Below are 21,167 nucleotides of genomic sequence, written 5' to 3' on the forward strand. Positions count from 1 at the left end.
GATGGCATAGTAAGTGCCCAGGGTTCTTGTTACAAGTATTGGACTTCACAGCTCCCGTGTCATGCAGTTCAATAGAAACACTGGACGATAGGTGCTTTAAACAAGGATCTCATGAAATAAGATGATCTCAGATAAGACTTGAACTAAGAGAATTTACCTACATCAATTATTTTGTGAAATAAGTGTCCAGTATTACCGATCCATGTCAGCTGTTCACTAGTAGTATGAAGTTGAATGAAATTTATTTCATCAAAGTTAAGCCAAAATGTATTTCAGAATCCGACGACAACAAAAAGGTCCATTTGAGAAATAAGTTGAGGAGATACCACTCCACAAAAGAATTGCTCAACAATACGATGCATAACTAATTCCTACTTTAGACCATTGAAAAAAATCCATGGGAACACAGGGTACAATAATTAATTAAAGACTTCTTATTTTTCGATGTTCTCACAAGAAAACCAAGATGGATAGAAGATCATCATCAGTTGACAACATCAAGAATCAGCTTTCTTGACTTCAAAACTGACCACTTCATCCGTCGATAATAAGCAGCTTGCATGAGAGCAAGAGACAATACAAAGATCCACTTAAAACCCATCTGCATAAAATGGATAAGCTTCATTATAATCCAAAATGATAATAGAAAAAATCCAGAAGTCCAAGAATCTAAAATGATTACCAGTTTCCTCTCTTCCATTTCAGGCTCTGCTGCCCACGAAAGGAATGTAACAACATCTTTTCCCATCTGAAAATCGAGACGTAGGTTTCAAAAGATCAGTATGCAGAACATATCAATGTTTTTAAAGATGTAAAGATGGAAAAGTTGCCTGTGATTCAGTTGCAGGAGTGCCATCTTCATACTCAATTGCACCATCAATAAGCATCTTGGGCATAGCTATTGCACCTCCAGGGAAGTAAGGATTGTAGTTTAGGCCCTCCCTAATCTAAATTCCAGAAGACTTGGTTAGCACATTCAAGATTAACAGCCACTGCAGAAATCATGAGCATACATAATAACCATTCCTCCATGATAGTAGTATGTAATTATAGACAAATGCTTAATTTCATCCTCACATAAAGTGATGATTATACAACAATTGTTCATCGGGTGTGCATTCTAGCCTGTGTGAATGACTCAAGCAATGAAGATAGCAGTATCATGCATGTGTTTGGTTTGACGGAGAAGACTGCATGATATCATTCAGAGGAATGATGAATACTAAACATAAGAAGGTCACATAATTACCGTAACACCTGCAGGGGGATCACGATAGCCAGTAAGAAGAGCAAAAACATAGTTTTGGCCATTGTGTCGAGCCTGGTTAAAGATGAAAAAAAAACATTAGTCAAATGGAAGAAGAAAAAAACAGAAGGAAATTTGAATTAGTTTACAAGAAAATTACTTTAGTGATAAGGCTCAAGTCTGGAGGATATGCCCCTCCATTTGCAAATCGTGCTGCTTGTTCATTTGCATACGGCTGAGGGAAGCGATCACTTAATTTACCAGGACGAGTGAACATTTCTCCTTCATCATTTGGTCCATCAACGACCTCTATCTCAGCAGCCATAGCTTTTGTCTCCTCTTCAGTGTATGCCACCCCGACAAGATCTCGGTATGAAATTAGGGACATTGAATGGCATGAAGCACAAACTTGCTGGTAAACCTGATGGCCCCGTCGTATTCTGCTCATGTACAATATAGATATTATAGATGTAATTGGCATGTATAAACAAAAATAAAATGGTCATCTAACAGAAGGAGATCGGTTTGTTTTAATATTTTGCATGAACAATTATTGTTTCATCGAGGAGTAATGATGCACATCTACCCTACATATGTGACATGCATTCATGTTACCTCTCCTTTTGCAAGAAAGGCTAAGAAAGTAAACAATTTATGCTCATGCAGATTCTCTAAACAACTTAATAAGCATCTGAATCTCGAAGGCCATAATCCTATTACTTTGACAGATTTGAAAGTAGCAGAATAAGTAAATGATTCATAGAAAGGATGGAGTTCATGATAACGACAGGGACACAGTTGCTTACGATGCATGGTCATAGGAACTCAGAATGCCTTCGTGAGGCCAAGGATAGTTGGGACATGGAAGTCCATGCTCAGCTTCGTCAGCAGATGCTACGGAAGCAAAGCTCAATATACCAGAAATACCAGCTCCAAGAAGAGCAAGTGCTCTTAGTGACTTCACACCAGCAGATCCAACTCTCTCTTGATCCTGCTTAAATGCAAATGATGACAGCAAAAGCGGAGCCTGCAGTAGTCAACATTTCAACAATTATCCAGAATTGAACAGCATTTTCTACCATTTTTCCAATGGATCCTGCTAGAATACATATATGGACGCTCTAAGGTATGGAAAAACATATAAATACTTTATTCCAATTAAGGTATCTAAAGAACGCCCAGAAATCTTTCGTGTCATCATGAATGTAAAAATTTTAGAAGATCTAAATCCCTCCAAAACTAGACATCACTATACCGTTTACGACCTAACAAAGAACTTGAGTTACGATTTCCTCTCAAAACCTGAATTCAATCAGTAGAATCACATCAAAGCCCACTAAAATAGTATCATTTTGAACTAAAGAAAGAAAAAGATGAATATATAAAAGGATGAGCTACTACTTAGTATATCAAATGTCTACCATCACAATCTTTAAGAAGACAAGGGGAATTCTTACACATGATTGAAATTGAGATTTCCTCCTCAAAATCTGGTGGATGGCTCTGCCGGTGGCCATCGGAGTAGATTTTTTCACCAAAGCGGAGATCACTAAGAGAGCGGATCACGAATGCATATCAATTTCCTGCATCAAAATTACAACTTGAATCACTATCTAACCCCCGAACCACGCAACTCTTTGACCAAACAATCGACCATGATAATGCCACGAAACCATGAGAATCTACAACAGCTAGAAAGATCGGGAAGATCTACAAGATGTGCGTCGGATCTACCTTCGATCCTTCTGTGGATTTAGGGTTCCAAGATGGGGGGAGACTGGAGAGAGATGAGTAGTAGTCTCTGGGTCTCTGATAATTTGGGCAGCGGATTGGCTGGTCCACTCGATGTACGACAAAACAACGTGATCAAGAAGCTGCCACGTACCCCAGTTCCTTGAATGCTATTTTGCAAATAAAGGACCTCATCTGCAAATCATAAAAAGAGAAAGGGGCTATTTTGCAAAATAAAGTCTCTGCATTAATGAAGATTGAAGAGTGCAAAACTACCATTTTGTGAGTTCCAGCACAAGTCTTTTTGAAATCTTCATATTGACAAATCCTCTACTGCCATTAAAGTCCCATAACACAACCAGAAAGAAGAATTTTATAAGTCTACGTCTCATTGAGACATACTTCTTTCAGGAAACCTCAAAGATTCCTTTGCTTGAGCAGCAATGGTGAGTTAACAGAATAGGTGCTGATCGATGAGTGGAGATTGCAGTTGCATGACATATGACAATGACGAAACAATGACGAATATCAAAAGGTCAACGGTAGCCGAGCAACGACATCAATTGGATAGCACGGCTAAATGGTAATGGTGGCCAGTTTGTGGTGGATATTGTTGGTAATGAGGATTGATGCAAAGTGAATGATATTATAGAAGCATATAATTAAGTGGATGAGTAGACATCATCAATTCTATAAATGCTAAAGATTCAATGTTGATGTTCTTTTTCATGCCAATCATCCATAGTGGCCAACCAACTGTAGATGGTCCCAGGCTGCAGCCCAGAGTGCAGCATTTCTTGCATCAGGGTACATGGCAGCTTGTTATTGGCAGTCATGGATGAATTAGCTGCTGTCGGGTAGCCAATTCATTGCAGCTGATATGCTCCTCAGAAAGGGTGGTTCTGTTTTGAAGCAAGCAAGTAGTAGGAAGTGCTAATATTCCTTCACGTGTTGCTTTAAGACTTGCAAATTTTATCTTCCTTGTAGAATATGATCACAGTGGTCTTGTCTATAAATGAAGATACAGAGAGAGTTTTACTAGTAAGAATTCATCGATGGAGGAGGACTATGCCAAGGATGGTTCAGTTGATCTCAAGGGCAATCCTGTGTTGAGATCTAAGAGAGGTGGCTGGAGTGCCTGCTGTTTTCTTGTCGGTAATTAAATCTCAAAACATATCGCCTTTCTGGCTTCGAATTCTTCAAGTTTTTTCATAGCTAGACTATGAAATACTAATGACATGAAGCAGCTAAGCTAATTGATGCATATTTGGAGTTCTTGCAGTGTATGAAGTATTTGACAGGATGGCCTATTTTGCAGTATCAACAAACTTGTTGATATATCTAACCAGAAAGCTTCACCAGGGTACAGTTGAGGCAGCTAATAATGTCACCAACTGGGCCGGCGTCGGATTCTTAATGCCGGTTTTCGGTGGATATATTGCTGATGCATACTTAGGGCGATACTGGACGTTCGTGATTTCCTCGTTGTTCTTTTTACTGGTAATTATTTATACTCATTCCTGTCTTAAGAATACAAGGAGTAGGCTCAATTGATAGTGTTAAACTTTGTGAACAGGGAATGTGTCTACTAACGGTAGCAGTTTCAGTGCCATCACTGAAGCCACCACCTTGTGATCAAACCACTATTGCAGCTAGTTGTGAGCAAGCATCAGCACTGCAATCAGGTGTGTTCTTCACTGCACTCTACATACTTGCAGTTGCATCTGGGGGAACCAAACCGAACATTTCAACCATCGGCGCCGACCAGTTTGATGATTTCGAACCAAAGGAGAAGGCTCAGAAGGCTTCCTTCTTCAACTGGTGGATGTGCAGTATCTTCACAGGGACTCTCTTAGCCAACACTCTGTTTGTCTATGTCCAGGACACTGTGGGTTGGTCTCTGGGATATGGACTTCCTACAGTTGGGTTATTAGCTTCAGTATTAGTCTTCTTTGCTGGAACTCCCCTGTATAGGCACAAGGTGCCTCAGGGAAGTCCACTTACAAAAATGGCCAAGGTATTGGTGGCTGCAGTTAGAAAGAGGAGAGTGCCACTTCCTAAGAATGCACTGGAGCTTCATGAATTGGAGTTGGAAGAGTACAAGAACAGAAACAAGTTCAGAATCCTCTCCACAGATTCAATGAGGTAACTTTTCTCCTCTTTCTTTTTCTATATTTTTTTCTTCTGAACTTGATAGTAATTGAATAGTAGCTGTGCTAAAATAGTTCTTGCATGACTTGGAGTTGGAAGTAAGTAACATAAATCTTAAGACTTATAAAAGTGTATTGCTATCTTTTTCTTCACTATGATCAGTATCAGCAGTAAATAAGCCAAGTGTTGTAGCACTTGTCATAATAGTAGTTGCATCTCATGTATCCTCTTAGCTAATATATATATCTGACTGCAGATTTCTCAACAAGGCGGCTGTGAAAAATGGATCAAACACACCCTGGATGTTGAGCACAGTGACTGAAGTAGAGGAGACAAAACAAATGCTAAAATTGACTCCAATCTTTCTTGCCATGATCGTTCCTGCAACGACGATCGCTCAGGTTAATACGCTCTTCGTGAAGCAAGGAACTACTCTTAACCGACACATCGGATCGCACTTCCAACTCCCTCCTGCTAGCCTTTTGACATCCACAACAATCTCAATGCTCACCTTCCTAGTTGTTTACGACCTTTTCTTCATAAAGATCATGAGAACATGGACTAAGAATCCTAGGGGGATAACACTTCTTCAAAGAATAGGAGTTGGCCTAGTTCTTCACATCATAACAATGCTAGTTGCATCTATAACCGAGCGAAATAGGCTACGAGCCGCGAGAATTCATGGAGTTGATCAAAATGAAGGAGGAGTTCCACTCACCATATTTATACTGCTTCCTCAGTATGTGCTCATGGGAGTAGGTGATGGTTTCTTACTTCCTGGAGAATTGGAATTCTTCTACGACCAAGCTCCTGAGAGCATGAAGAGTTTCGGCACTTCCTACTCATTACTTACTTATGGCATTGGGGACTTCCTCAGCAGTGTTCTACTAACAACTGTTTCTAAGATCACAGCTCAAGATGGCAAGAAGGGATGGATTTCAAACAATCTTAATTCTTCGCATCTCGATTACTACTACGCCTTCCTCACGATGCTCAGTATCTTCAATTTCATCTTCTTCTGCTTTGTTGCTAAGTTTTATAGCTACAAAGCTGAGGTGTTTGAACCATTCCAAGAAGCAGAGGAGTATCATGAAGCTCACAAACAAGTGCATTGTTAGAGTTCAAACAATCTTAGTGTCTTCAATTTCATCTTCTTCTCGTTCTTCTCGTTTGTTGCTAAGTTTTAGATCTGCAAAGCTGAGGTGTTTTGAGCCATTCCAAGAACCAGTGGAGGATCTTGATAATTCATATGTCTCAGTATGTCAGAAGTAGCCGAAGAACAAAGATCTGATCAGGTGTTCAGCAGAGTTCTCTGTTTCCAATTCTGGATTCCTTTGGAGTTGCTCTTTTTTTTTTCATGAAATATATTTGCATTGTATATCTTGATTAATTTAAATGAACTATTAAGTCTTCTCCGTAAATATTTCATTAGAAATTCTGATAGAAATAAATTTAAAAATTTGACTAATTGATGGATAAAAATGCCCATATATTCCTTCTATAATTATCTTCACCTTTACATATATATTAGATTTCAAACCAATTTTCTTTAATATTTCGAAATCTAGTTCTATATAGAAAAGGAATAGAAAGTAAAAATATTTTTATCCATCTAATTAGGAGGTCAATTATTGAAATATTAGTGATATAATTAGATAATACAGGGTAGATATAACTATTTTTTTTAAAGTGAGATGTGAAAGTGACACGTGGTGATATATAACGAGGGGTTAAAATATAATTAATCTTTAAAATAAAATAATGACGGTAACTAATGTTCGCCGCAAGATTTTTCCAGTTCTTAGGGGGTTATATGCCAAATACCTGAAAATAAATATTTTACAGGGTGTAAAGGTGAAACTAAGACGCGTTGTGTAAAACACTTCCCTCGCACGTGCGAGTAAGCGACCGAACCAAAAGGAGGGGATGGCGAACCCTACCTTCGTTCTCCACCGTCCGATCACTCCATCTCAGCCCTCAGACGGAAAAGGAGTAAATATCCCTTCGCTCCTCTCCCCTTCCCCACTTCGAGATCTTTTCCTCTCCGCCGTGTTCCGAGCTCGGCGGTTCTCTATCGTCTTCTCTCTTCTTTTCCAAGAAGGTCCTCCTCTTTTTTTGGTTTAATTCCTTACTTCGATCTAGAGAGAGAAGAGTTTTTGCGTGGAGAGAGGAGAGCTTGATGGATTCGGATCAGGGGAAGCTGTTCATCGGGGGGATATCGTGGGACACGAACGAGGAGAAGCTGAAGGAGTATTTTGGGAACTATGGGGAGGTCTCCCAGGTGGTTATTATGCGGGATAAGGCTACCGGAAGGCCAAGGGGTTTCGGATTCGTCGTCTTCGCCGATCCATCGCTTCTCGATCGGGTCCTCCAGGACAAGCACACTATCGACGGCCGCGCGGTTTGCTCTTTTCACCTCTTCCTATTTCGTGAAGATTGCTCTTTTCCGGCTAATAATTTGATGTTTCGATCTCGGGTTTTGGGTATCTTTTGTTTTCTCTCTTGTTTGGTTTCTCTGTTGTAGCAATGCTCGAGATTTGGGCTTTTGGCATGCTCTTTTATTTATTCTTTCCGGGATTTACAAATTTTGGTGGTGTTTCGGGTCAATTTCTCGGAGTCGGGGCTTTTGTAGCAAATCGTATTGTTCTTTTAAATTAGAATAAAATTTCCTGGTCTGCGTGTTTTAGATGCTTGATATGCCATATGTCTTTTTCGTCACATGTGTTGTTCTTGGTCTGATCAAGCATTTTTACACCTTGCTGGTTTAGTTTTTAAGCTAACAAAGCTTGGTACTTTTAGATGTTTGACATGCCATATATATATTTTTCTTCTTTTTCTGAGGCACGTTTGGTTGTCTTGGGTTTTGTGCTAATGTAATATGCATCGCTATGCAATTTTCTGTGTTAAGCTAACAAAGTCTGTGTATTGGTCCTTTTCCTATGCTCTAATGCCCTACTTATCATTATCAGGTGGAAGCCAAGAGAGCTCTTTCTAGAGAGGAACAGCAATCCTCTACCAGGTCTGGAAACCATAATGCGGGGAGAGCAGTTGGCGGAGGTGTTGCTGGAAATATTAGGACCAAGAAGATTTTCGTGGGAGGGTTGCCCCCAACTCTTACAGAAGAAGGATTTCGTCAGTATTTTCAGAACTATGGCAATGTGACTGATGTAGTTGTTATGTATGACCAGAACACCCAACGTCCGCGGGGCTTTGGGTTCATCTCTTTTGATACAGAGGATGCTGTTGATCATGTGTTGCACAAGACCTTCCATGAGCTTAATGGCAAACTTGTTGAGGTCAAGCGTGCTCTTCCAAAAGATGCAAACCCCAACACTGGTGGCAGCCGATCAATGGGTGGTGGAACTTACCAATCCTATGGTGGTTCAGGAGGTAATACTAGTTCTTATGATGGTAGAATGGATACCAACAGGTACATGCAGCCACAAGCAGGAGGTGGTGGGTACCCAGCTTATGGCTCTTCAGGATATGGTGCACCAAGTTATGGGTATGGAGCGGCAAACACTGGTGTTGGTTATGGAGGCTATGGTGTTGGTGGCTATGGAGGTGCTGGTGCTGGGTACAGCGGGCCTGCTGGGGGATATGGAAATCCGAATGTACTTCCAGGTGCTCCAAGAAGCCCCTGGAACAACCAAGTTCCGACTGGTTATGGCTCCGCAGGATATGGTGGAAATGCAGCTTATGGCGCTGCTTCCTCATGGAACAATCCTGGCAGCGGTGGTGCTGCTGCCGCACCTACTGGCCAATCACCAGGTGGGGCAATGGGATATGGCAGCCAAGGGTATGGCTATGGTGGATATGGTGGTGCAGAAGGGCCTTACGGTAGTCAAGGTGGGTATGGATCTGCTGGGGGTCGTGGTAGCGGCGGTCCAACTAATAACCCAGCTAGTGGCACAGGAGAACAAGGTGTTACTTCTGGTTACAGTGGAAGTGGTTATGGTGATGCAAATGGGAGTTCAGGTTATTCAAATGCTTGGAGGGACCCTTCACAAGGAGGGCCATATGGAGCTTCTCTGGTTAATGGGCCTCCTGGTGGAGCAGCTAGCTATGGTGGTGGTTATGTTGGTGGTCAGGGCAGGCAGCCACAGCAACAGTGATGATCAGAAGTTATTTCAGTTCCAGCTGGGCCTTCCTAACTGGAGATTGCTTTCTGTTTTGCAGCCGAGGCCTGATTCAGTTGGTTTTCGGCCTTTGCACCTCTGCAGAAAGGAAGATCTTTTGCCTGGTTGGAATGCTTGATCTCAGTAGTAGACTAGTTGCAGTTCTCTATGTTGCTTGCATATAATTAGTAGCTTTCCTGAGGATTACTATATACCTCAATCTTAGTATTTGCTTTTGAAGTTCATTTACTTTTTAAGTATGCGTGCACGTTGGTAGCTATATGTTCTCGAGCTTGTTCCCTAGCTTTGCCTCTTGCTAAAGGCTAGAGTAGCTTTATGTTTGATCTTTTCTTATGTGCTATTAGACTCTATGTGTTATGATAATATATGATTAAGTATGTTTTGGTATTGGATATTAGTATCAGTGTTAGAGGTAAAGAAAATGTCTTTTGATTCTTAGCACTGCTTACAACTATCTCAGTTTACTTTTTTGACATGATAAGGAAAAATAATATGGTCTTGCTGTATGTGGGTATAAGACAGCAGTGATTGGTTCAATCGCAGTAGCATTGCTTCATTCATAAATGATAGGTTAAGATTACAGATGTAGAGTATTTTGTGGTATTGATGAAATTCTTGATACAAAGGAATGAGTACAAATTTCAGTGGGTAGAAGAGTTGAGGGTCTTTGATTCTTAGCACTGCAACTACTGTCTCTGCTTTCTTTTCAATGAGAAAAGCATATGATCTTGCTGTAGCTGATATTTGACAGTGGTGGCTTATTTGTCTCACAGTAGCATCAGTTTATTCTTACATGATATGATTTCGGATGTATAGTGCCATTTTATGATATTTGGCTATTCACTCTGTTAACTCAAAGCAATGGGTAGAACGAATCTTTTCTGATTCATAGCACTTCTTTCTGCTAAGGCAATATTCTTTTTGCGCATGATAAGGAGAAAGATTCATGATCTGCTGTAGCTGGCTAATATCTGACAGTGAAGGCTGGCTTTGTTGCTGTAGCATCAGTTTTCATATATGATAGGATTTTGTATATAGAGTACAATTTTGTGGTATTCACATTTCTCTGGGTCAAAGCAATGAAAAGAAGGGATGTTACATTATTCTAGTACTACCTCAGTTTCCTTTTTGTACATGATAAGGAGAAAGATATATGATCTTGTTGTAGCTGGCTAATATCTGACAGTGGTGGTGACTCATTGAAATAGCATCAGTTCATCCATATACACCAAGATTATGGATGTGGAGTATAGTTTTGGTATTCATGTTGTTGATGCAATGCAATGAGTAGAAGTATCAAACAAGTATACATCTTGAGAATATTTTTGATTCGTTTTGCACATGTAAGGAGAAAGATTTATTGTCTTGCTTAGATGCATAATGTTGGAAAGAGGTGATAGAGTTCATTGCAGTAGCATCAGTTGCATGCTTGTAAGATAAAGAGTAGAGCTGTAGAAGAGTAATGGTGACTTCTTTTCAGGATAGAGTAATCTTCTGAGCAGTGTATCTACAAGTCATAGCAAGACTAGTAGTAGTTAAGAGATATCTATCAGTGGCATAATTGTTTCTCCCCTTGTATTTTACCTTTTTGTACAGGGGATGCTGCCCTTTGGTTGTGCACCGCTACCTTGCCTGCTGCTGAAAGTTCTTGCAGGGCGAGGCAGATGCATCAAAGAGCTTGTCGCGCAATTTTCTGATGCTTAGGGATGAGGATTTCGATCACTGAAGATGGTCTTCATGAGTTCATGTCATGGCTTTTCAATTTGGAAGGGGAGTGATTGGTGGTCGAACATCAAACAAAATAAGTGACAACCCAGTTTCTCTCATCATTATTGATCAATATTTCCATTCGCCGCCATTTTCACCCACCTCAGATGATTTTTCTATTTTGTTCCTCCATGGTAAAGTTGAATTGGAGGAGCAGCGTTTGATCTGCAAATTCTATTTTCACTTAGACACTAGGTTGTCACTTAGGTATTCATGAGATTCAACTAAGATTTACTTGTTGGATTTGCTGATGTTGATTGTATCAGTAGGAAGTGCCAGAGGAACCTTAAAGCCGTATGCTTGTATTGTCAGATGTTTCTCTATCACTTGTCATGCTGCTGTGTAGCCCATTAGAACTGATGCCTGCCATCAGTCAGAATTCTGGATCAGACTGTGGTTAGTGATAAGAATATTCTTGAAGACTAATTTGCTTCTTATAATTGATGAAATCTTTTAGGTGTCCTTGCTTGCCACTTATATATTTAGTTGAAAAATCTTGATACCCACATAATAGTATCAGACCCACCACCATTTTACTGACTAGCTGCTTCACCACAAGTTTCCCGAAGGATGATAGAAAGAGATCAAATGTATTAATTTTATCCAATCTCCAGTTAAATTTGTTCATCTCATATGCAGTGCATAACTAATAAGTATTACATATCAAATTTTTTTTTCCTATTTCTTTTACTTGCTTTTAACGACCTGAAATTAAATAAATATTATATCCTGCGGGACTATATAATAAGCCAAACTCACATAAAGTTTTGAGTCAAATTGAATTATACGCTTGGTATTGGACGGTCCACCGTCTACAAGTAGGTGGCCCACGATAAGTAATGGCACCTTCTAAAGCGCACCTTAGCACAATCCACTAAGCTTATAACTAAGCTGGTCCCGGAAAGCCACCGTTCCTATTGGGCACTTTTCCAGCGAAGTGCGGATATTAATATTTTTTTACGTTCACCTCCCGCCTCTCAATTTTAGCTTCCCTTCCTTTGCAGAAATTAACAGAATCGGAATCTTTTCGATGGCTTTTTTGTTAAATTCCCACTCTTGATGTGTTGGTCTGTCCTCTTCCTTCCTTCGATCTTTCTCCGATCAATCGGTGTTTGCGAAGAGATTATTCTTTTCTGGTGAAGCCCAACCCGACCCGAGTCCAGTTTTGATCTGCTTCCGATGCGGTTCGACCGAATCGGAGCTGGTCTTCAAGTTAATTCGTGGTGAACGTTGGATATGGTAAAGATTTTGCTTCCTTTTCTGGATTGGCAGTAGTTGAGATGATGTCTTCTTGGAATTAAAAGGTTTTCGGATCAAAATATGGATCTTCTGAGACTCCTTGGGTTCTTCTTTTGTCTTGATGGATAGGTTGAGTTCTGGATCTGCGACACATCCTGGTAGTCGGTGATGGATTCGGTTCGTGTGGATGCGAATCTTCGTAATGGAGGCAAGTCGTCTTCTGATTTGGACTTAAGGGAAGTAGTTGATAAGGAAGAGGAGGAAACAAACTCCCTCCTGCCATCCGCTGTGAATGGAGGAACGCAAAGGAAGAGGCAGAAGAATGCAAGGAGGAAAGTCCAGTGGAACGATCGCAACGGCAACAAGCTTGTCGAAGTCGTGGAGTTCCAGCCAAGGTGTGTTTTTATCAGCGGATAGATTGTTTTATTATATATATATTTTCTTTCCCACTCTTTTATGGAGTTCAGATCTTTAAGTATACTGACAATTTCATGTGAAAAATTCTTGGACATGAAATATTTTCTCGGCCTTTTGAAACCTAATCAGTTGTATTACTTTTCTATGCACCTGCAATCAGAACGGAATATAGTTCTTTTTTTAGTGTATTGCTTTGATAATTTCAAATTGCTTCCTCAAAGTGCCTACTTTGAGGCCAGCAAATCCATAATATTGCTTAGTATAGACAGTAGTATTTAGTAGTATAATGTGATTCTTTATATATTTCGTACTTAGGTAGTATCGTTTGATATTTATTGAATACAGCGAGCATGTTTAGAGATTGAACGAAGGGAATAAACAAATTCTTTCTGTAAGATATAATTAATGAGGTTATGAAGACTGTGTTTCTAGTACATGTGGAAGTGTCTCTTACTCATAAGGACATATTATAACCTCAACCAGGAGTTGGAGGTAATGTTACAGGACTCTACTTTTGTATCATCTGTTTGATTGTTCCTTTACCTGGTTTAAGCCTGGACTTTGCTAAACGTATATGCTATTTTCAATATCCCTGGTAGAAGAGCATGAGATTAAGATGGCATGGCAGGTTTAAGGACAAAGGATTATCTGAGATCTATTAAGAGAATGCTAAGAGGAAAAAAATAATGGCTTCTTATATTTGGTGGATGGATGACGTGGAGCAATGTTAACAGACTGAAGCATGATAAAGAGGGCCTGGTGCAACATAGTGTCAATTTAAGAAGGTTTGAATGGAATACAGTATCAGTTTGTTGGATGGAAAGAAAGTCAGAAACACTGCAGATGATTCTTTTCTGGAGAACTTGACAATTATTGGTAACTGGTTGCCAAGTAGGATCCAGGAAAAAGTGGCAATTGTTGAATGAGGCCTGTTATCACCTCCCTCTATGCCTGCAGCACACAATGTGTTTTTACCTTTTCTTTTGGCATCTTTTGTTTTGGTAATTCCCTTAACATTTAATTCAAGATAATCATCTGTACTTTTTTAAAAAAAATTTTGTGTGTGGTTTGTTTGGGGGTGCTGTTCTCTGGTCATAGAATACATTGGGAGGCCAATAGTAGAATGGAGATCAATGTTTAGTGGTCTTCTGGAAACTCTGTGATCCAGAGTCAACAAAGGATGATATGTAACTATGTAATGTGGTTCTGTAAAGATTTGATACCCTTTCTTGCCTTGTCTCTGTTTAACATGTGGACCACTTATCTGGCTACCCTTTTGCAAACTAACATCAAAGTGAACGTAAAGTTCAGGAGAACAACAAAGAGAAATATGCAAAGGAAGAGCAGAAGATTTAGGATTTGTCAAGTGCACCTGAAATGAAATGATTCTTTAATTTCTCTGCACACACATTTGCATAAAACCACCAAATAAATATAAGATACTCAAAATCCTTCTTTTGTATTGATAAAAAAAATCCTCTTTTTTTTTGGTGTCTAGATGTAATAGTTTCTGTTTGCTCTTTTACCTAAATATCAGTTGATTGCTACAGTTAAAATATGCCAAGGATGATCATGTCTTAATGAAGAAGTGCTTTTGCAATCCTGCAGAGTAGTGACAATTATGAAATATGAATTCGTATCTTTCCTTGTAATCCTAGAAATCTAAAAATATTTAATTATTGTTTTTTCTGCTTACATATGCTCAAACTTTTCTTTTTAACTAATTTTTGCAGTGATTCCAGCGACTCCGAGGATGAGTATGCAGATTCTTGTACCTGTACTATTTTGTAGATCACTTGCATATATGTGATCATAACAAGAAAACTGTTATTGTCGCAGCTCCAGTGATGGGTTCTCGATTTGGGATTATGCAATTGTTGGTTGTGCTCAACTTTGCTGTTGCTTGGGTGGCCAAAGGTCTCACTCGTAGAAGCAACACTAACACTATCAAGGTGCTGACTAATTTTCCTACAATATCGTTAACTATAAGTGATGATTGGATTGGGCACTTGTCACTTGACCATCATTCTAAGGTTTAACATATTGTCGAAAATATGCATTCTGCTGGTATATGAAGATCATAGAAAGGAATGATATTGCTCTGTTTTGATTAATACCAACCAAATGTGATATCTTAGGTGGTGTTTGGATGTGGAATAATTTTTTAAACTAGTTTAGTTACTTATTTTTAAATTTGAATGAGAAAGCTTAAACCAGTTTAGACTTAAATTATGGTGTTTGGTTGTAAACCGGTTTAGCGATGTAACTATTATGCTTGATGTGATATGATGTTCAAATTAAAGTGAAGGAGAATAGTGAAATTGCTTTGGGAATTGCTGAGATTGTATACTAATTAACCAAGATACCATGTAGGCTTTCGTTGATGGATGAAGCACACCTCCACAATATAATTTAAATCAGCTTTAATTTGTGTTGAGTTTGTATGAGAGAAGTGCGTACTAACCTGGATTTAACATGTAAAATGTGGTTATCCAATATTAACACTCGTTTTGATTATTAAATTATTTCTTTGACATCTAATACCCATTTCCCCTAAAATATGGTTATCCAATATTAAAATCTATTTTGACAGTTAAAATTACTATTTTACACTTTTAACATGTTTTTGATATTTAATACCCAATTTGCACTGCTTGCTTGTAGGTCCACAATGCATACTTGTAGGTTCACACTGTATGCTTGTAGGTCCACATTGCCTATTTTATTAAAATGACTGTGAGAAGCAAGATGGAGAGACTCATTAAAATGATAGTTAATTGAAGTAATATTTTTTAAAATACAAAATTATTATTTTATTTTGTTATTAAAATGGTTTAACTTTGTGATCTAATGTAATTTTAGAGAGAATTAAGTATTACTAAACTAGTTTTAAGATAAGCTACTGATTAGATACTGAAACAGTATAGTTCTCACTATACTAGAATAAAGTTATATTTAATTGACATTCAAACGCAGCCTTCTAGATTTTTTGCGGAGTACATATCATCAACTTATGAAGTTAGTTTGATTGTTATCTTGAGATGAGTATGTATGTGAAAAATATCATGGGAAATTGTATGCTTGATGATTTCTGTTTCTGAAAGTGCAGAGGTCAGACTATAATTTGGGTGTAAACCATGTACCTCGGTTAATGGTAATGCTGTTCATGATGAAAAGGTTATAGGCTTGCATGCTTTATTATTTGTTCTTGAGGTGTGAAAAGAGAGAAGGAAAAATTAGACAGAAAGTATTTATTATCGCCTCTTGCATTCCCTTTCAAATCACCTCAGACAGTACCCTTATCCTAACTGTCAGAAAGTTATCAGCAGGTACCCAAATGGATATCCAAAGATTTCAATTATGTTGGTTGGAGGAAGTGTTCTTATTACCAACAAACCATTGAGCTTCGGATATGGAACGACAGGTCCAAAATTGCAACATCAATAACCCAGTTTTGTCGAATGTAGGTTTGGCAAATTTTCCTATTCTTTTTATCATTTGAATTTTTACTCAGGAAATGAGGATATCCAGCCATTACTGTCCAACATTGACCCTTTTGTTTAAAGTTGGAGGCATTTGATGCAAATACTGGTGGAATGTAGTAATAGAGATTTGTCAGAGGACATTAAACTTGGGGTAACTTTAGTCTTTTGGAGCAGGTTGATAGTTGGCATGTGGGTCCTCTTATCTTACAATGGTCAGCTTGAATGCAGGGAAGGGTTCATGGTATGTGTCATCTAGCTATTTAAACCAATTGTAAGTGTTTGCAGATGTTCTAATTGAGCTGGTTCAACCTGACAGAATGAGTAAATGCATGGGGCTATACTTGGTTGCAGACTTGGAGCCTTTCTCCTACCTATATTGGGTCCACCTTCGCATGTCCTTGTATGCGCACCAATACATTATTTTGTATATATTTGATGACTTTAATTGTATTCTTAGAATTTGAGCAGGCTTCTGGATGTACATTATTAATGTGTTAGTCCGCATCTGATTGATTGCGTACTTCAACTGATTCACATGGATACACTAAATCCTAATCCTAATCCTAATCCTATTTAGTGTCAGTAAAGAGAGGAGAATTTTATTTACAGGATGCAAAACTCATATAATTCAAGGTTGTTAATGAGATAGCTTGATATTAGGGGGTGTTAAACGAGACGAGCTTGGGATAGTCGGCTTTGGCTTAAGGCTCGGGTTAGCTTAATTTGAGCTCAGGCCAAGTCGACTTCAGCTCTTATCTAATAAACAGTTCCTAATCTCAATTCAAGTCGAGATCAAACTTATGTTTATTTTGACAGCCCATCTTGAGACATGCACCTAAGATTAAACGTACAAAGAAACAAGGTGGCATTTTTCAAAGTAATGAATTGGCTAGCAATATTTTTCAACAAGCTTAGTTCGAGCTCAGGCCAGACTATAAATCAGTCTATGTTTAAGACATAAATATGTTGAGCATATTCTCAATCCTTAATTAAACAAGTCGATTTCAGCTTTATCAAATAAACATTTCTTAATCTCAATTCAATTCGAGATCAAACTCAAGTTTATTTTGACAACCCAACTTGATACATGCACCTAAGATTAAACGTACAAAGAACGTGGCATTTATCAATCCTACCTGTTATCAGTATGGGGGAGGTCCAAAGTAATGAATTGGCTAGTAATACTATTCAACAAGCTTCTAAAATTGATGGTCCTCAATTTGACAGACAAACGTTGGGCTTTCATTTTGGCTAGTTAAGATATTCAACATATTCTTTTAAAAAAAAATGCCTTTAGAATGAATAAAATGTGCTTGGAAGCTAATTAAAAGTAGTTACTTTCACATATAATGAGAGGAGGAGTCGATTATAAATTTTGAATTGAGAGGTTTTACCCCCCCTCTATTCAAGATTAGACCCAGGTTAAAATGCAGGCTGAAACTAATGCTGTGATAATATCTTCCTGGCAAAACTGGAGAACTTGGAGCCCATGGTATTTATCTGCGTACAAATTTGAGCAAGCAGTAGTACTAAATGGCTTACCATTTGCATGTTTGAATTAATAAATACACCCACGCATACTGGTACGAAGATGCAGTGAGCAGTCACTGGTTAGGTAACTGTTACAGCAAGACATAAATATATAGAATATACTACCATAATTTATGGTTATAAATAAACATACTCTTTCCAACAAACAATCCAAGAGAAAAGCCACTTGAACATTGAAAACAATAAGAGAGAGAGAGAGAGAGAGAGAGAGGAGGGGGGAATTAAGGAAGAAATGGCTTCACAACCAGGTCCTTGGACACAATGGCCATGGCAAAGGCTTGGAAACTTCAAGGTATATATATCTGTATACTAACTCACCACATTATTCTTCTTCTTAAACAGAGTTTGATTAATTCTTCTTTCATTTTGTGAAGTATTTGATACTAGCACCATGGGTGGCACACAGCATGTACAAGTTTGTATCAATCAACAATGGCTATGAGAAGTATTTGTTCAACTTCTCCATCTTCCCCACTCTACTACTTAGGCTTCTCCTCGGCCAGCTTTGGATCAGCATCTCTCGCTACCACACAGCCAAAAACAAGCATAAGATTGTCGACAAAAGCCTCGATTTTGATCAAGTTGATAGAGAAAGAAACTGGTATGCGTTTACATTTACATATCAAAGATGTGGTTATGTTCCGTTTGATTGAGAAATGAATGATGATTGCAGGGATGACCAGATCATCTTGACTGCTCTGTTGTACTATATTGCAAACTTGGTGCTTCCTGGGGTAGCTAATATGCCATGGTGGAATATTAAGGGAGTAGTCATGACCATTCTTCTTCATATGGGCCCTGTGGAGTTCATCTACTACTGGCTGCACAGAGCTCTGCATCACCATTTCCTCTACTCCAGATACCATTCTCACCACCATGCTTCCATTGTCACTGAGCCCATTACATGTAACTAAATATTCCTCTGAAAATGTTTGAACTTTATGTCATGTTTGATGATTCTCACAATTTTTCTATGTTTCTGATCATTTGCAGCTGTTATACATCCATTTGCTGAAGAAGTTGCCTACTTCCTACTCTTTGCCATTCCTCTGTTAACCATTGCATTATCGCAAACCCCATCCATAGTTGCATCTGTCGGCTACCTCATTTACATTGATTTCATGAACTACTTGGGCCACTGCAACTTTGAGCTTGTTCCAAAATGGTTCTTTGATATCTTCTCACCTCTGAAGTACCTCATGTATACTCCCTCGTAAGTGTAGCTACATCTTTATAGTTCTTTTGTAGCTACAAACTTGAGTGTGCTCTTAATTTAACTAACAAAGATGGTGTCTTGTAGGTTCCATTCACTTCACCACACAAAATTCCGAACAAATTACTCGTTATTCATGCCTTTCTACGATTACATATACGGTACATACGACGTATCGTCAGATGAACTGTATGAAAGATCTATAAAAGGATCAAATGAGTTGAGCCCTGATGTTGTTCACTTGACCCACTTGACAACCTTACAGTCTATTTTCCATCTTCGCCTAGCATTTGCTTCATTGGCATCGAAACCATATACCTCGAAGCTGTACTTGAGTCTTGCGACGCCGGTGGCGCTTGTATCAGCTCTGCTGACACAAATCTTTGCAAAAACATTTACTCTGGAGAAGAATAGATTGCAGAAACTCCAGATGGAAACATGGGCAATACCAAGATATAAGTTTCAGGTAATATCTGCTCCAACTTTTACTATATATGAGATGCTTTGATTTGGAATCGCTTTGATTTGAGGTTCTGATCAGTTCTTTCTGCAGTATAAGTCATCAACTGAGAGAGATGTGATCAACAGCTTAATTGAGAAAGCAATCTTAGACGCAGAAGAGAAGGGAGCCAAAGTTATCAGTCTAGGCCTCTTGAACCAGGTAACATCTTTTTTTTTTTTTTTTAATTTTCTTCATCTGATCTATAAATTGTATCTATACTTCCTTAGTATTCTTTGCATTGTATAATTCCAGGGTGATGAACTGAATGGATATGGAGAATTTTACATAAGAAAAAACCCAAATCTGAAGACAAAAATTGTGGATGGCACCAGCTTAGCTGTTGCGGTAGTTCTTCATAGTGTTCCTGAGTCCACCAAAAATGTTCTCCTGATAGGAAAATTTTCCAAGACATCATATTTTTTATCTTTGGCCTTGTGTCAAAGAGAAGTTCAGGTAGGTGAATTAATCAGAGGTCCTGGTAGTACTCTTAATCTTGATAAAACTGCGATGAAATAGCATCGATTTCTAGTATTTACTCTGCAATATTAATACTAGTCTTTAATAATGCAGGTAGAGGTGGTCCAGAAAGAACTCTATAAGCTCCTAAAGTTACAATTGCCTTCAGAGTTACAGAAGCATCTGGTGCTATCTGATAGTTATACAACAAGCAAGGTAAAGTTATAACTGAAGATAAACAAACAAAAATTAAATTAAACTTTATGAAAGAAACAAAACACCAAAGAAGAAGTAAATTTATTCATGTGATCACTTGCAGATTTGGTTGGTAGGAGATGGAGTGGGTGCTCAAGAACAAAGCAAGGCACCAAAAGGAGTTCATTTCATTCCATTCTCTCAGTTCCCCCTCAAGACTCTGCGCAAGGACTGCACCTATCATTCTACTCCAGCACTGGTGGTCCCAGAAGAATATGAAAACCTACATTCTTGTGAGGTATTTCTATAGCAAATACTCCAAATTATTGCAGTATATATGTATATGAATCTTATACATTATAGAAGCAGTCGTTTATTTTCGATATGAGCTAGTAATTAAATTGTGGATTTGGTTTCAGAATTGGCTGCCAAGGAGGGTGATCAGTGCATGGAGAGCAGCTGGAATAATTCATGCCTTGGAAGGATGGAATGCTCACGAATGCGGTGAGACGGTGATCGGCGTTGAGACTGCGTGGCGTGCCGCAATTACCCATGGCTTCCTTCCATTTCCATTCGATGAGGGTTGCAAAGTATAGAGAGAGAATTGAATGATGCATGCAGACTGTGATATTTATAATTATATATATATATATATATATATATTCTGCTCTAAGTTGTAAGAGGATTGAGTTATGCTACATTATGTCAAAACTTTGCTAAAAGTTAAGTTCATGTTATGTGGTGCTGAAACTTTATTTTTCTTATCCAGTAATACATATATTTTAGATTGGCCAAATTATAAAGTACTTTTATTTGCGACATCTAACCTCCTCCTAGGTTTGATCTATCTGTAATAGTCAAACAATTGTTAGTTTTAATAAATAATAAGACTAAATTAGGAGGTTAATGGTAGTTAGTCAAAGCAAACGATTGGAAGTTATATAAAATTCTATCCAGAAAGAGAGAGAGAGAGGTAAAATTATAAGATTTTGGAAGAAGGGTATTAATAAAAATAAATAATGAAAAGATAGGGTGTTAATTTCAAAATTACCATTTATTTTCTAAATTATAAAAT

The 21,167-nt window shown here is 38.4% G+C and overlaps 5 protein-coding genes across 10 annotated transcripts; 4 read left to right on the top strand and 1 right to left on the bottom strand.

Moving 5' to 3' along the window:
* Positions 1–270: 270 nt before the first annotated feature.
* On the bottom strand, positions 271–3,137 carry LOC140774250 (cytochrome c1-2, heme protein, mitochondrial-like). The gene is made up of 8 exons (XM_073117168.1): positions 2,981–3,137; positions 2,704–2,829; positions 2,053–2,273; positions 1,407–1,686; positions 1,250–1,321; positions 831–947; positions 683–748; positions 271–601 (listed from the first exon to the last, which is right to left on the bottom strand). Exons 2-8 carry the CDS (start codon positions 2,761–2,763, stop codon positions 485–487), a joined length of 933 nt encoding a protein of 310 aa, XP_072973269.1. The 5' UTR covers positions 2,764–2,829; positions 2,981–3,137; the 3' UTR covers positions 271–484.
* An 829-nt stretch (positions 3,138–3,966) lies between these two features.
* LOC140772483 (protein NRT1/ PTR FAMILY 5.2-like) lies at positions 3,967–6,542 on the top strand. 2 transcript variants are annotated; one of them, XM_073114574.1, is made up of 4 exons: positions 3,967–4,132; positions 4,260–4,477; positions 4,554–5,122; positions 5,385–6,542. In XM_073114574.1, exons 1-4 carry the CDS (start codon positions 4,033–4,035, stop codon positions 6,244–6,246), a joined length of 1,749 nt encoding a protein of 582 aa, XP_072970675.1. In that variant the 5' UTR covers positions 3,967–4,032; the 3' UTR covers positions 6,247–6,542. The 2 variants fall into 2 exon arrangements, with proteins under 2 accessions (XP_072970675.1, XP_072970684.1); XM_073114583.1 differs by having other exon boundaries at positions 4,006–4,128.
* Positions 6,543–7,093: 551 nt separating this feature from the next.
* LOC140776697 (heterogeneous nuclear ribonucleoprotein 1-like) lies at positions 7,094–10,175 on the top strand. The gene is made up of 2 exons (XM_073120511.1): positions 7,094–7,529; positions 8,098–10,175. The coding sequence occupies exons 1-2, from the start codon at positions 7,308–7,310 to the stop codon at positions 9,241–9,243; spliced, it is 1,368 nt and encodes a 455-aa protein (XP_072976612.1). The 5' UTR covers positions 7,094–7,307; the 3' UTR covers positions 9,244–10,175.
* A 688-nt stretch (positions 10,176–10,863) lies between these two features.
* LOC140776707 (uncharacterized) lies at positions 10,864–16,672 on the top strand. Of its 5 annotated transcripts, none has more exons than XR_012106932.1 (7): positions 10,864–12,273; positions 12,403–12,668; positions 14,424–14,447; positions 14,530–14,642; positions 16,020–16,114; positions 16,205–16,416; positions 16,492–16,672. XR_012106932.1 is itself a non-coding variant. In XM_073120523.1 (7 exons), the coding sequence occupies exons 2-7, from the start codon at positions 12,566–12,568 to the stop codon at positions 16,498–16,500; spliced, it is 453 nt and encodes a 150-aa protein (XP_072976624.1). In that variant the 5' UTR covers positions 10,864–12,273; positions 12,403–12,565; the 3' UTR covers positions 16,501–16,672. The 5 variants fall into 5 exon arrangements, 4 of the variants coding, with proteins under 4 accessions (XP_072976624.1, XP_072976632.1, XP_072976640.1 ...); XM_073120523.1 differs by having other exon boundaries at positions 16,017–16,153; positions 16,350–16,416; XM_073120531.1 differs by having other exon boundaries at positions 16,020–16,153; positions 16,350–16,416.
* A 1,195-nt stretch (positions 16,673–17,867) lies between these two features.
* LOC140768605 (very-long-chain aldehyde decarbonylase GL1-6-like) lies at positions 17,868–20,852 on the top strand. The gene is made up of 10 exons (XM_073108946.1): positions 17,868–18,018; positions 18,101–18,327; positions 18,400–18,632; positions 18,720–18,939; positions 19,027–19,405; positions 19,493–19,600; positions 19,694–19,894; positions 20,012–20,113; positions 20,217–20,390; positions 20,512–20,852. Exons 1-10 carry the CDS (start codon positions 17,959–17,961, stop codon positions 20,686–20,688), a joined length of 1,881 nt encoding a protein of 626 aa, XP_072965047.1. The 5' UTR covers positions 17,868–17,958; the 3' UTR covers positions 20,689–20,852.
* Positions 20,853–21,167: the final 315 nt, after the last annotated feature.

Source organism: Typha angustifolia, chromosome 2 (assembly GCF_048772165.1).
Source record: "Typha angustifolia cultivar Huaian chromosome 2, ASM4877216v1, whole genome shotgun sequence".
Taxonomy (NCBI): Eukaryota; Viridiplantae; Streptophyta; class Magnoliopsida; order Poales; family Typhaceae; genus Typha; species Typha angustifolia.

What these genes read in the sequence shown, in the direction of transcription:
- LOC140774250 (XM_073117168.1), bottom strand. Translation starts at nt 2,763, where the DNA reads ATGGCCACCGGCAGAGCCATCCACCAGATTTTGAGGAGGAAATCTCAA. An exon ending in ACTTGAGCCTTATCACTAAA is followed by an intron (nt 1,322 to 1,406) that starts GTAATTTTCTTG and finishes ATCTTTAACCAG; the next exon opens with GCTCGACACAATGGCCAAAA. An exon ending in AAATGGAAGAGAGGAAACTG is followed by an intron (nt 602 to 682) that starts GTAATCATTTTA and finishes CATTTTATGCAG; the next exon opens with ATGGGTTTTAAGTGGATCTT.
- LOC140772483 (XM_073114574.1), top strand. Translation starts at nt 4,033, where the DNA reads ATGGAGGAGGACTATGCCAAGGATGGTTCAGTTGATCTCAAGGGCAAT. An exon ending in TGCCTGCTGTTTTCTTGTCG is followed by an intron (nt 4,133 to 4,259) that starts GTAATTAAATCT and finishes GAGTTCTTGCAG; the next exon opens with TGTATGAAGTATTTGACAGG. An exon ending in CCTCGTTGTTCTTTTTACTG is followed by an intron (nt 4,478 to 4,553) that starts GTAATTATTTAT and finishes CTTTGTGAACAG; the next exon opens with GGAATGTGTCTACTAACGGT.
- LOC140776697 (XM_073120511.1), top strand. Translation starts at nt 7,308, where the DNA reads ATGGATTCGGATCAGGGGAAGCTGTTCATCGGGGGGATATCGTGGGAC. An exon ending in ACACTATCGACGGCCGCGCG is followed by an intron (nt 7,530 to 8,097) that starts GTTTGCTCTTTT and finishes TATCATTATCAG; the next exon opens with GTGGAAGCCAAGAGAGCTCT.
- LOC140776707 (XM_073120523.1), top strand. Translation starts at nt 12,566, where the DNA reads ATGGAGGAACGCAAAGGAAGAGGCAGAAGAATGCAAGGAGGAAAGTCC. An exon ending in GTCGTGGAGTTCCAGCCAAG is followed by an intron (nt 12,669 to 14,423) that starts GTGTGTTTTTAT and finishes TAATTTTTGCAG; the next exon opens with TGATTCCAGCGACTCCGAGG. An exon ending in TCCAGCGACTCCGAGGATGA is followed by an intron (nt 14,448 to 14,529) that starts GTATGCAGATTC and finishes TTATTGTCGCAG; the next exon opens with CTCCAGTGATGGGTTCTCGA.
- LOC140768605 (XM_073108946.1), top strand. Translation starts at nt 17,959, where the DNA reads ATGGCTTCACAACCAGGTCCTTGGACACAATGGCCATGGCAAAGGCTT. An exon ending in GTTGATAGAGAAAGAAACTG is followed by an intron (nt 18,328 to 18,399) that starts GTATGCGTTTAC and finishes TGATGATTGCAG; the next exon opens with GGATGACCAGATCATCTTGA. An exon ending in TGTGTCAAAGAGAAGTTCAG is followed by an intron (nt 19,895 to 20,011) that starts GTAGGTGAATTA and finishes TTAATAATGCAG; the next exon opens with GTAGAGGTGGTCCAGAAAGA.